We start from the raw sequence: 13,862 nt of genomic DNA on the forward strand, positions 1-13,862 counted from the left end.
TGTAATTCTCCCATTATATTTTAGTTTGTGTTTGATGTCATGGTGGAAAACATCAAACTTGTGGAGTATGCAAATATTTAGGGTTTACCCATATGATCAGGCACGGATCTAGTGTGGGGGCAATGGGGTCAAGCGACCCCACTTGCCTCCACACGTGTATTGTATTTTTAACCCAAATTTAAATATATATCTAGTTTGACCCCTCTTTATATAATATTATTGTCTTTACATGCTCTATTTATTGGGTGCATATCCTCTCCATTTTGGGAGGAAATTGCAATCTCAATTTCTATTCATGAAAACATGACACGTGTAAATTTAAAAATGAATGGTTCTGATTCATTCAATGATTTATTTATTTTATTTTAATAAAAAATATAGAAAACCATGCCCTTTCCTTCTCTCTCGCTGCGAATTCAGCCTTGCAGAACCCATTATCGTCGCCGGCCACACCTCATAACTTCTCCGTACCGCCGTCATAGTCATGTTGCCAATCATGAAGTTTTCGTCACTGTTACTACTCGTCTTTATGTCGCCGTCGCTGTTCCGACTCATAATAGTTTCGACGTCGTAGGGAGGCAAAGGCTTTTCTTGTTACCGTCGCTGATTGGCCTTCTATCTTAGTTATATCGGAGGTGGGTGTCAATGGGTCTGTTTATCCCATACAAAAATTGGTCTGTTTATGCCTCAATTCATGTTTAACCCAGTAAAAACTCAAATTGGTTAACCCAACACCAGAAGATTACGAGAAACTATAACAGAAGAATTTTAAAGATTAAGATTGAACTTTAAGCATTAAACTGCAAACACAACACAACAGTCACATAGAAAGAGGAAATAAGTTTAGATAGGAGGCGACAAGTGGTTGTAAAGCAGTTGATGGAAACAGGTGAAGGGCACAGTGTCGATGGTGAAAGGTTGAAGATGAAGGGTGTGTTGTTGAAACCGAATAAGGAGGAGTGGGATAAACAATTATTATTATTTTTTATTTCTGAAATAAATAATTGATAGAAGTATGTGTTAGAAATAAATTTGAGCCATTGATGTTTTCCTTTTCCACGTGTCATGTTTTCCTCAATGGAAATTGAGATTGCAATTTCCTCCCAAAATGGAGAGGATCTGCACCCCTATTTATTACATATAAAATATTACAAAACTAAAAAGGATCCTAACCAGTGTTCTAAGAGCACTAGTTAATAAATCAGAATAAGTAGTTTTTTTATAAAAAAAGTTGTTATAATTATTATATCAATACAAATAATGCTTATTTTTAAGATAAAATTTTCTTTTATGAAATCTTTAACCAATTATCTCAGAGCATATCATTAGCAAGACCATACAACTATTATTATAATATAAACTATTCTTATATTTGTTGAAAAATGTTGTGACTGACGCTACGTTGGTGGTGAAAAAATAATTAATTATGGTTATATTATTTATATCCTGCAATAAATGGACAAATATTTTAAAAAAATCAACATTTTAGGGCAATTATAAATATAACTTGTATAATTTTTGCACGCTTACGTGTTTATAAATTTTTTATGATATAACTTGACCATACTTATTAAAATTTCTGGATCCGTCACTATCTTCCAACTTTAAGCATGTTGGGCATGTAAGTTGCATACCTTTCCATTGAGAAATATAATTATTGATCAAAGTAAAGATCTTCATATTTTTTTTTTTGAAGGGTCTTCATATTATTAACATCACATGTTTCTAAATACTTCTCATCTTTTTATTTGTGGGCTTAATAGAGGTTCTATATATCAATATAACTCGGCATCTTCTTTTCTTTTAACTTTTTTCATTACATAGTTCCGATAAACACTAGTTTTACCCATTTAATTGGACACTAACATATTGTAGAGAGTTGTCTATGTGACCTAATTGTATCAAGCAAGGACAACAGTAAAATACACAAATGAAGAACTTGTAAAGAATAAAATACCCATGGTAAAATATATGAGCAACATAGAACCACAAATAGAAGCTGCAGAGAACCGCAACACAAGCAGTGACCAAAACTAATACAAAATCAAATCACCAAAGCACGTCAAAAAAACGATAAACTGTGCCAGAAAAACAAGACCACAAACGATTTTAATGTGGAGTAACATGATTTCAAAATGTTTAATTTTTTTAAATTACTTATGGGTCTTGCTAATAAGTATTCTAAAATTTTTTGTTAAGAAAGCAAAAGATAGACATTTTGCACCGGAAACAACAATATTTGACTTCTTAAAAGTTGAATAATGCTGAAAGGATACTCTTTAATAACTTCTTTTTAGTATTATTCCATTAACTAAATTTAAAAATATTTGATTTAAAAATTACTTTAAATATATGTCATACCCCAATTTTTGACCTAAGATATCACTGACACGTGTCGATGGACCCTACATTCATACGTCGTTTAACACTGATCAGTCTCTGACTTTTCAGTGAAAATTTTGGCAGAGAGGTATTTTAAAATACCTCATTTTGGTTCCAAGTCGGGCCCTCTTCTCACTTTTTTAATTAACTTTAATTTCCATCTTCTAGTTAATTTCTTTAATTAATTGACTCTAATTTCTTTTTCTTTTTAAATATATGTATATATATTGATTTATCTCATTTTTATTTCTTATTTTATTTTGTTTTTATTTATTTTGTTATTATGTCCATAAAAAAACCCAAAAATATGCATATTTATCTCTTGGTATTTTTTACCTTTCATTTTATTTACTTATTTTTATTATAAAGTGTTTAAGTCAAAAAATAGTCCAGGTTCAATCAAATTCAGTCCAAACACAGCCTGTACGTTTCATTCATTCCAATCCAAAAAAACAGCTTTGCCTCATCTGCAGGAACACAGCTGCTTTCCTCCTCTCCAAGCCACACTTTTTGCTACTCTTTAACAAACCCTAAATCAAAACCTTGACACTATAAAACCAAAGCTGCACAGCCAAGAAAGAAAGGACGCATAAAGCTGCAACACACAAAATATTTCAAAACCCTAGCCACCGCACTTTACAAGAGAGTTCTGCAGAATATTTAACTTGGTTTCAATTTTAAGTTTTGCATTGATTCCTTCATTTTTATCGCTATTGTTCATGGTTTGATTCCAATTCATCGAATTTAAATTTGCTAACCACCGTATAATATTTTGAACCTGTAATTTTTTTCCATTCAGCCGTCAACACTCATTTGAATTTAATTGCTACTTCATACGATTACTATTCACCTTATTTCATTTGAGTCCCTTTAGCGCTGCTTTATTTTCAATTGATTGCCTCCTATTTTATTTCATTCCTACTACGTCACTGCTCCAAACCGTCCAGCTACCATAATATAATATACTTTTTAGAATTCTTGTTGGAGGCAATTTTTTTTTCTTTCAATTTTCTAGTTCCATATTACAATTTGAGCACCACTATTGCTGTTGTTACTTTTGACTGCCGTGTTCCACATATATACATATGCATAAACTGCTGCGTGGATGCACTGTTATCGATATCATATTGCTTTGAATTGTTTCAGGTAGCAACCGCTTCTTTTATCTAGAGAATCCATCGTTAACAGCTTGTTGTAGGTGTTTGCATTGGCTTTTCTATTCCATTCCAATTGCAAGGTCGTGGCTGCTCTCCAAAGTTAAAAGATTCAATCATAAAGAGAATTGGTGACCCCTTTGCATTTCTTTTTTTTATTTCTTCTTCATGCATTTTTTTTCTTTTCTTTAGCATTTTATTTTTTTAATTCTCATGCATCTTTATTATTCCACCTATTACATATTTATTTTCCGTCATTTATTTTTATTACATGGATATTAGAATGTAAATATAGGGTTAATGTAAATCATGCATATTTTATTTTTCTGTTATTTACCTTTTCCGTAGACTTTAGAATGTATAATAGGCTTAAGCTAATAGCTTTAGGTGCATGTGTGCGTGCGTGTGTGTGTGTATGCTTTATTTTTATGCTTTATAGTTTTAGGTTAATGGTCTTTGTGGTGATCCAACGTCACCACAAAGTGCCTAAGTTTTTATTTTTCCTGTTCCGTTAGTTTCAATTTTAGTTTAATTATCATTTAAAAACAACAAAAACATGCAAATATTACAAAACTCACAAAAATATTTTTCTATAATAAACCTTGATCCTAAATCAAGTGACCGTCCTTTTTATTTTATTTTCTTAAGTCAAACATCAATCAATTTAATTTTATCATAAGTCTATTTCCTTTTAACATAAAAAATACAAACAAACTTATTTTGCCACTTGGATTTTTCATTTCAAAACCTTTTTCAAAACTAATAAAAAGCACTCCACCAATCAAACGTCATTTTCTACCCCGAACTACAAGGTTTTGATCCCTCACGGGTACGTAGGCAGAGGACACTCGTCCTTCCAAATCAATTGAAGATCAAATTCTTTTTTTTTTCCAAAAAAATAAGCAAGTTATAACACATTATTTAAATAAAAATCAAAAGGTTCTCGTAGAGTACTACGAATATTTAGGGTGCTAATACCTTCCCTAAATATAACCAACCCCGGACCCCCCAATTTAAATAAATTTTTTTCAAAGTCGTGAAATAATTAGTGAGTCAATAAGCTAATCAAATAGCATTGATCTCCGAAAAATGACGCGACAATATATTAAAGATTGATATCATGAAATAATATGTGTAATTTTTTTTGCCTTAAATGCAATTTTGATCCCCATATTTTCAAAATTGTTAACTTTTGACATCCCTTTTTTCAAAACCAACTTTCTCATCCCTTAGTTAGAAAGTCAACAAAAAAATTTGGTCCCCCTCCTTTTTGGATGTTGTGACAAGCTCATTAATGACGTGGATCCTATGTGACATTGTGTATGTGACACATCTTTTGACATATTATATCCACTTCATTAAAATTTAAATATAATCATAAAATTAAATAAGAAATTAATATTAAAATAAAAAAGAATTGGAGAATAAATTTAGAAACCCTAAACTAATTTTTTATTCCCAAATTGAAAAGAAAAAAAAAATCCTAAATTGAATAACACAAAGAACATATCCTTCGATTTCTAAGTATGTATAAATGCAATGTTGACGCCTCCTTTTCGGACTCTCTTGACAGGATATGTATAAGAATCTACATCAGAGATGACAAGACTAATTGGTAAAACATTGATAAAACAATCACCTATAGACGATGTTGATGATGTCGTAAACTCTAACCTAATGGAGATTATGAGGAGGTTATAGGTTAAATTTTCTCACTAACAAAAATAACAATTATTATTTACCATTTAAAAAACCAAGGTTAATGAATCACAGGAAGACAGTTAAACTATATAAACCAGTTTTTTTTTTTTTTTTGGGTAAAAATGATCGGTTAGATTTGAAAAATCTAGATTTATATATAGATGAGGGCTCCATAGGTATAAGTTTCTCTAAAATAAAATGGCCCGCTCCACATTCAAGTTGGTAGTATAAACCAGTTGACGGATACGCATTTAAACGAATTGGCTTCTCTAAAGAAAAGTCTCAAACAAGGGTGATACTCACGTATGAAGCAGTAACACACACATATGTACTAGACACAAGACCGACATGGAGACGTCAAAATACTATTAATTTTTTTTAAAAAAATAAGTTGATTAAAAATTATCGCATGCATGTATTGGTGTTGTATCGGAGTCTAACACATATCTGACATCAAACACACCTATTAGAAGGGCCAGTCAGAATTGTACGTAGGTTGATACAAAACTAATGACTTGTTACGAATTCCGGTCACTTACAAATAACCATATGAATTTATCACGTCATCTTAAGACTTCCCCACAAAATAACAACAGAAAATTCAAATTTTTGTACCAAAAAAAAAAAAGAAAATTCAAATGTTAAAATTAAGAATGTTTCCTTTCCTTCACGTAGTTAAGCTGGCTGACTAGTATGCAAAATAATGGCGGCTAATTAACATTAGTCTTGTATGCATTAAGCCATCATTCAACAATATATGCGTTTCACCAGAAAAAATGGTTGGAATTAAAAACCATAGCATTAGGAATAGTATTGGTTTCTTCTTCTTATTATTATGCATATAAATATGGACTAGCAGGTGGAATAAAGATATCAAAGCTGCATATATACTTACTTGGTTTATACTTTGGTATAATTCAAGCATAGTAACCAAAAAAAATTCAAGCATACACTCTTTAAAAGAAACTCTTCCATCGATCATGTCTATCATTTTTCTACTTGTTGGTATACTGTCCATTGGACTAAAATTTACAGGTCTGTATTGCATTATATGTTAATTATTTCTTTTGTTTATATATTTTTATATCTAGGATTTGACTTATATTAATGTGAGCATCAACATATTTGTTTGCATATGTCTCCATTGTTAAAGCTTAATGATTTGCTTAATTACATGTATATGCACTCTCTTTTTTATGAACATATCTCTATCCACTCTATACATTTTTTTTTTACAAGTATTGTTATATGTTTGTTTTATAACTAGAATATGTGTGTTATACAACTATTTTATGTTGAAAAAATTAATTAATTTTTAATTAAAAAAATTATTTTTTGTCAAAAAAAAATTAAAAAAAATTATTTATTAATTTTTAGTAATATAACTTTTTGAAAGGATGTAAAGTGGCGAAGCTAATCTAATTATTTTTAGGGAGTTAAGTATATATTTTAAGGTGCATCTAATATGGACCTCTTAAAAATAGTTCAAAGTGAACTCTTCCGTTTTCAGTAAATAATGAATTTTATACTAATACAAAAATAAAAAATAAATATAATATTTTCTTAAAATTTACTACTAATAGTGAAGTCCACATTTGGACCGGGTCCAAAGGTGAATTAGTTTTTTTTTTTTTTTGGCTCATAGTCGATCACAAAATTATTCCTTATAATAACGAAGCTTAATAAGTCAAGTAAGTTAATGAAAATAAAAAATTATTTAAGCAAATGATAGTTTCATCACATTATTGTTTTTTTCTTTTTTGAAGTAATCATATTATTGTTTTGTTTCTTTTTTGAAGTAATCATATTGTTGTTTTGTTGTTATTGTATCTATTCTTTGTCAATTTTTTTTTTTTAGATTTATTCATATTTTTGTATATATTACTTATAGGGTAAAATTATAACTTTTCATTTTAGTCTTTACATAATTTGTCCAATTAATATAATTCTATTTGAATAACTTTTTAAAAAAATGAGTGTTTTTAGTTTTGTATTTAATATTTTAAAATAAAATAGAAAATAAAATTTAACAAAATTTGTGTAGAACCTAAACTTTAGAATTTACAATTTTATACGGACTTAAGATATATTTAATATGGGTCTTGTTGACCAATGCCCTTAGGGTAATGGTGCATTGGAAACAACAATTTGTAAACTTTTTACAAGTTGATTTGTCCACTTTTTATCACTTTCCAACACAAAATTTCTATTTTTTTTTTTCTTTTATCCAATGCCCCAAGGGCACTCTTTAGCATTTCCCATTTAATATTTATGTATTTATGTAAGTGTGTTTCTATATCATAAGTGTGAGGCCTCACCCTTAAGGATGTGTAACTTCAATAAAATAAGGTCCAAAGGATTATGTCTCCCGTTCAAAGGACACAATAAATTGCCAATTATGAGAGTACGTTCACATTAATATTTTACAGTGTAAGTGGAATCTAGAAAACTAAAAGTATATTTTGATTGCATTTACATTTTTTTTTTTAAGAATTGCAATTACATTTTTGTCAACCGACATTTTGCTCAATGGAATGCAAATTCGTGTAAAGGTTTGTTATATGAACTCTTTGTGGGACAATTGACGAGACAATCAAAGACATACAAATAAAGTAGGTATTGATACAAAATTAAAATAATAAAAAGAATATATCTGAGTAGATAGAATCACATATATTAAAAAAATAATTATTATTTAAAATTTGAAGTCCAGGTCACTTTGGACAATTATTTTATATATAGTAATTTAATTTAATGAATTACAATTCTGAATTTGTAGATTACTTGTATTATAGGTTAGGACGATGAAAAAGTATACATTAAGATTGAGGTTCAGTGTCCAACTTGCTAACAATTTTTTTTCTTGCCTAACAAACTAACCATCAACCTCTCAAGCAACTGTATTTATAAAGAGGTTAACTACTTGTATCGGATATGTAGTCAGTACTGGTACACGTACGATACTTGTTTGATTCGATTTACTTTTTCTAGTTCTTTCGTTGCGAGTGAAGTTTGTAGATTTTTGATGTATTAATATAACATTATTTGTGTATATAAGCTTTTTTGTTATCATAACCAAACACAATTTTTTTACTTTAAACTTTCAACTGTGATGTGAATTGAATTAATTTAGTTCTCCCATGTTATACTATATAAAAAAAAAACTCTTAATTTTTATTGCCGTACTCCTACTTTAATTTATTTTAAACTACTTTATCATATTCTCCGTATTGTTACCTTTTGTCGTTTGCAACGACTCACACTTAGTTCGTTATTGTTACGCAGTTGTGCAATCCGTAGGAGTTTGCTATGGAATGCTTGGCAATAATCTACCATCAAGGCAAGAAGTTGTGGATTTATACAAGTCAAATGGCATTGACAAAATGCGTATATACTCCCCAGACGAACAAGCCCTTCAAGCCCTTAAAGGTTCCAACATAGAATTGATCCTTGATGTGGCCAAGGAAACCCTTTCTTCTCTCACAGATGCCAATCAAGCTACAAATTGGGTCCAAAAGTATGTGACAGCCTATGCTCAAGATGTAAAAATCAAGTACATCAGTGTTGGAAATGAAATTAAACCTAATGACAATGAAGCCCAGTACATTGCCACTGCCATGCAAAACATTCAAAATGCAATTTCATCAGCAAATTTACAAGGACAGATCAAGGTCTCAACAGCAATTGACATGACTTTGATTGGTAATTCATATCCACCCAATGATGGTGTTTTCATTGACCAAGCTAAACAATATTTACAACCAATAATAAACTTCCTAAAGAACAATGGAGCGCCACTTCTTGCCAATGTGTATCCGTACATCGCTTATAAAGAAAATAAACAAAGCATTTCTCTTGACTATGCTCTCTTTAAACAACAAGGAAACAATGAGGTTGGGTACCAAAACCTCTTTGATGCCCAATTAGACTCAGTATACGCTGCTCTTGAGAAAGTTGGGGGTTCCGATGTGAAGATAGTTGTGTCCGAGAGTGGATGGCCCTCGGAAGGCGGGGATAGTGCCTCAACTGATAATGCTTCCACATATTATCAAAATTTGATCAATCACGTCAAGAATGGGACTCCTAAGAGACCCGGAGCTATTGAGACTTACTTGTTTGCCATGTTTGATGAAAATCAGAAGAATGGTGAAGCAACTGAACAACATTTTGGTCTCTTTAATCCTGACAAATCATCTAAATATCAAACAAGTTTCAATTGAACAAATTGATACTCCCTCCGTCCTAAAATATAAGCAAAAAAATCTCATTTTCTTTGTATCAAAATATAAGCAAAAAACACCAACTTTTATGTTATTATTGTGTTTTTTCAAACAAATCATCTTTTCCAATATAAAATTAAATGCATGTTGCATTCAATTTGTTTCTCTTTTTATTTTCTCCATAATTTTTAACCAATGAGAATTATTTTTACATCTTTCCATGAAACTTATTCCAAGGAGAACACAAAAAATTATACCTCAAATCACTAAGTATTGGTTTTCTTAATAAGTGTGAATTAGTGTTTTTTGCTTATAAAAAAAGACGGAGGGAGTAATTTAAAAAAGAAACGCAACTAAATATAGTTTACTATGAATAATTGTGTCATGTGTGCACATCTTATTTCCATCTTTCTATGTATATAATGAGTTAAATAAATGAAATATCATATATTGTTACTTATGGTTGTAGTTAAGTCATTAAACTAAATCAGTCTGAGCCTCCAATTTTATCATATATTTTTAAAATTTGAAGTCCAGCTCACTTTTTAAAATTCTATGAAATTGAATATGTGAATAAGAAATATAGATTGTCATGATTTAAAAGTATGCAATAAATATTTATAACTAAGTGTAATTAAAACTTAAAGAACCCAAGGAGGTATTTGGCCTAAAAATTGAGAGTGGGATGGTAATGAGCACTATGCAATAGATAATAGAAGCATTTTTATCTCAAAAGTTAGAAGGGAGAATATTTGAAGCATCAATGTTACTTCTAAAAATAAATCAATCACAATTTCATGTAAATTTGTGAATTAATCCTTCGCATCTGGCTTGGTTTATAATTTTAGAATCCTCATAAGAGAGGAGATAGGAAATTGTGTTGGCAGATAACATTCACTAGTATAGTAAGGTATAATGGTTATTAGATTTTAATTATAATAAATAAAAGAAGGGAAATGTACGTTAACTTGTGCCCTTAAGGCACAAGTTAATGAATCAAATGTAGAAATTTTTTGTTGGAACTCGCACATTGAAATTAATTTTTTAACTTTTAATTAATTGAATGCACAAATATTAATGGAATATTTCTATTTTTGGGTTGTTTAACATGTGCCCTTAGGGCACAAGTTAACATGACCCATAAAAGAATTGATAACGTTGGACTAATATCTCATAATAAGATATGAAAATAAGTAGCTATAATAAATAGCTCATAACATATGTAATTACTAATTATATATAAAAGGGAAATGCTAACCGGTGCCCCCGACACTGGTTAAGGATATTAAAGAGAAAATTATATAGTAGTTAATGTATTGAAATTATGTAATTAATTTATAAAAAGTCAAAAATATTTTCCTTTTATGGTAATAACTTTCTTTTTGAGTATCCTTAACCCGTGCCCTGAGGGCACCGATTAGCAGGATCCATAATAAAAACATATACACATATGCATAATATGCATAGTAGAATAGAATCAAGTTTTAAAAGATGGATAAGGGAGTAGTTAGGAAGCAAGGTTTATTGTGATGTGAATTGAATAATTTAGTCCTCCCATGTTATACTACATAAAAACTCATAATTTTATTGGCGTACTCCTACTTTAATATATTTTAAACTGTTGTATTTTATTCTCTGCATTGTTACCTTACTCGTACATGTGCATCATAACCCCTAAAATTTGTCGTTTGCAACGACTCACACTTAGTTTGTTATTACTACACAGCTGTGGAATCCGATGGAGTTTGCTCTGGAGTGCTTCGTTGATTTATATAAGTCAAATGGCATTGACAAAATGCGTATATACTTCCAAATCAAGGAGCAGCGTAGATTGTGCCTTCTCATCCAAAGTGACGATATCAGCAGGTAGAGGATTTGATGCAGGCTTTCAAAATTATTCCTCCCAGTGAACTTGTCGACTTTCAAAATTTTACCATCAACCATCGTTCCCGCCTGAACATATCCGAACAAGCTCTGATACTAGTTTGTTATAACACGACGTGAGAATAATGACAATAATATATAGTAAAAGGCAGAATGAAAACAACACAAGATTTAACGTGGTATCCAGCAATGTGATGACTCATCCACACGCAAAGCCACGAAAAAGAGGTCTACTACGATCGATAATTACAGATTACATATGCTGAATAGTAGATGTAATACCAGCTATAGGAAAACCACTAACTATTGGTGCAAGAAATTACTAATACACAAGGCCTTTATTTATATGGCCAAGTCTTTGCATAAGTCAAATGGCATTGACAAAATGGCATTGACAAAATGCGTCTATACTTCCAAATCAAGGAGCAGCGTAGATTGTGCCTTCTCATCCAGAGTGACGATATCAGCAGGTAGAGGATTTGATGCAGGCTTTCAAAATTATTCCTCCCAGTGAACTTGTCGACTTTCAAAATTTTACCTTCAACCATCGTTCCCGCCTGGACATATCCGAACAAGCTTTGATACTAGTTTGTTATAACGCGACATGAGAATAATGACAATAATATATAGTAAAAGGCAGAATGAAAACAACATAAGATTTAACGTGGTATCCAGCAATGTGATGACTCATCCACGGGCAAAGCCACGAAAAAGAGGTCTACTATGATCGATAATTACAGATTACATATGCTGAATAGTAGATGTAATACCAGCTATAGCAAAACCACTAACTATTGGTGCAAGAAATTACTAATACACAAGGCCTTTATTTATATGGCCAAGTCTTTGCATATTTCTTCATATTATCAAATGTGGGACATTTTCCTAACATATTTCAAGGAATATTTCAACAAAAACAAACAGAAGAAGACTAAAAATATGTGAAAATCACTTGTTCAATTGGAAAAGAAGGAAAAACAATTCCGAGAGGTGATTTTGAGTCAAAATTTATCCTAAATCACCCCTCTTTGGTAGACAAGGAGAAGAAATGAGTGACGGCAAAATATTATTGGATTTGTCTCAATGAAATTTTCAAAATATCAAATTTTTATAAGTTTTTATTGTAAGTAATTAAAGATAGGAAAATGCTAACAAGTGTCATTAGGACATTGTTTAAGCATCTAAAAGTAGCAAATCTTACATAAAAAAAATTGCGTAGTTATAACTTTTATATGTGTTTGACTTCTATTTTCAAGACAAAATTTATTTTTGTGAGTTCCTTAAACAATGCCCTTATGACACTTGTTAGTAAGACCCGTAAAGATATTAACGGTCAAAATTCTTTATTGGCATGTGTGAAGTGGTTGACTGCACATGTATTTAAGAACGAAGGAAGTATAATAGATCAAGCCGGTATCTCGATGGGTTGATTGGTTTGTTGCATGCATGATAATGAAGGAATACATACAGCAATTACTGCCTCCATCCCTAAATATAATATAATTTTAAGTTTTTTTCAAATTTCAAAGTGCATTAATTATTTCTTTATCAATATATCCCTATTAAGTTACATATTTTTCTACAATATGTAATAATAAATATTTTATGAAAACGTAAGTTAATTCTCTCCCTAAAAGATAAAGTTGTAAAACAATAGCAATTGTCAACAAAATTAATATAACAATCAATTTTCTTAATTGCAGTATTTTCTCAAAATAATCATATATTTAGCGACAATTGTAGCATATAGTAGATTAGAGTAATTTAAACTTGGGTAAAAATGATTGGTTAGATTTGAAAAATCTTGTGGTTTTTGGAATTAGAAAAAGTATACCTTAAAAAGGAAAAATCATCACTGAAGAGATTACTGAGTTGAGTCACGACTATGCTTTCTTTAAGACGTTTCACGACACTATCCAAATTTGTGCAAGGTAAGCTATCAACCGTGCCACTTTCAAGATAAAATAGTCTAATTCCCCTGTTCGATTACGTACTGTACCGTAAGTAATCGTTCGAGAAATAATACCCTCAATATGGTATAAAACCACTCTTATATGATACGAAGACCACTCGAAACCGAAGGGACATGGAAGGACCTGCACAAGTGTATCAAGGCCCTTGGCACAGGGCCTCAAACTTAAAGGGGGCTGAACATTTGAAAAAAGGAAAAAAAAACTTTTACCTACGGACAAAATCCGTTACTAAACGTCATTTTTCCGTAGATAAAAGTCCAGAAATCAACTATTTTGCCGTTGATTATACATTGTCCTTAGGTAAATGTCTATTTTTATGTGGGTAAAAGTCATGTTTGAACCATTACTCGTATATTTTACTAGAACGTAGATGTTTATCATTTTAAGTGGTGTTCAATTTATTTTAAGCAAAACTTTTTAAATTAAAATTGTCAAGATTACAACGTGGCCTCTGAATTGTCGGAGACGGCCTTGCGAAGGGACATAAGGAGTAGAAGAAAAGAAGAAAAACTCGTCAACTCAAGTCGAAAAGGGGAGAGAGAATAAAA

General features: G+C 30.7%; 1 protein-coding gene across 1 annotated transcript; it reads left to right on the forward strand.

Moving 5' to 3' along the window:
• Nucleotides 1–6,112: 6,112 nt before the first annotated feature.
• Nucleotides 6,113–9,913, forward strand: LOC146931483 (glucan endo-1,3-beta-glucosidase-like). The gene is made up of 3 exons (XM_085702970.1): nucleotides 6,113–6,272; nucleotides 8,523–9,466; nucleotides 9,790–9,913. Exons 1-2 carry the CDS (start codon nucleotides 6,218–6,220, stop codon nucleotides 9,455–9,457), a joined length of 990 nt encoding a protein of 329 aa, XP_085559096.1. The 5' UTR covers nucleotides 6,113–6,217; the 3' UTR covers nucleotides 9,458–9,466; nucleotides 9,790–9,913.
• Nucleotides 9,914–13,862: the final 3,949 nt, after the last annotated feature.

The sequence above is a fragment of the Medicago sativa genome, chromosome 4, assembly GCF_051527215.1.
Source record: "Medicago sativa cultivar Bolivia chromosome 4, Bolivia_mono, whole genome shotgun sequence".
Classification (NCBI taxonomy): domain Eukaryota; kingdom Viridiplantae; phylum Streptophyta; class Magnoliopsida; order Fabales; family Fabaceae; genus Medicago; species Medicago sativa.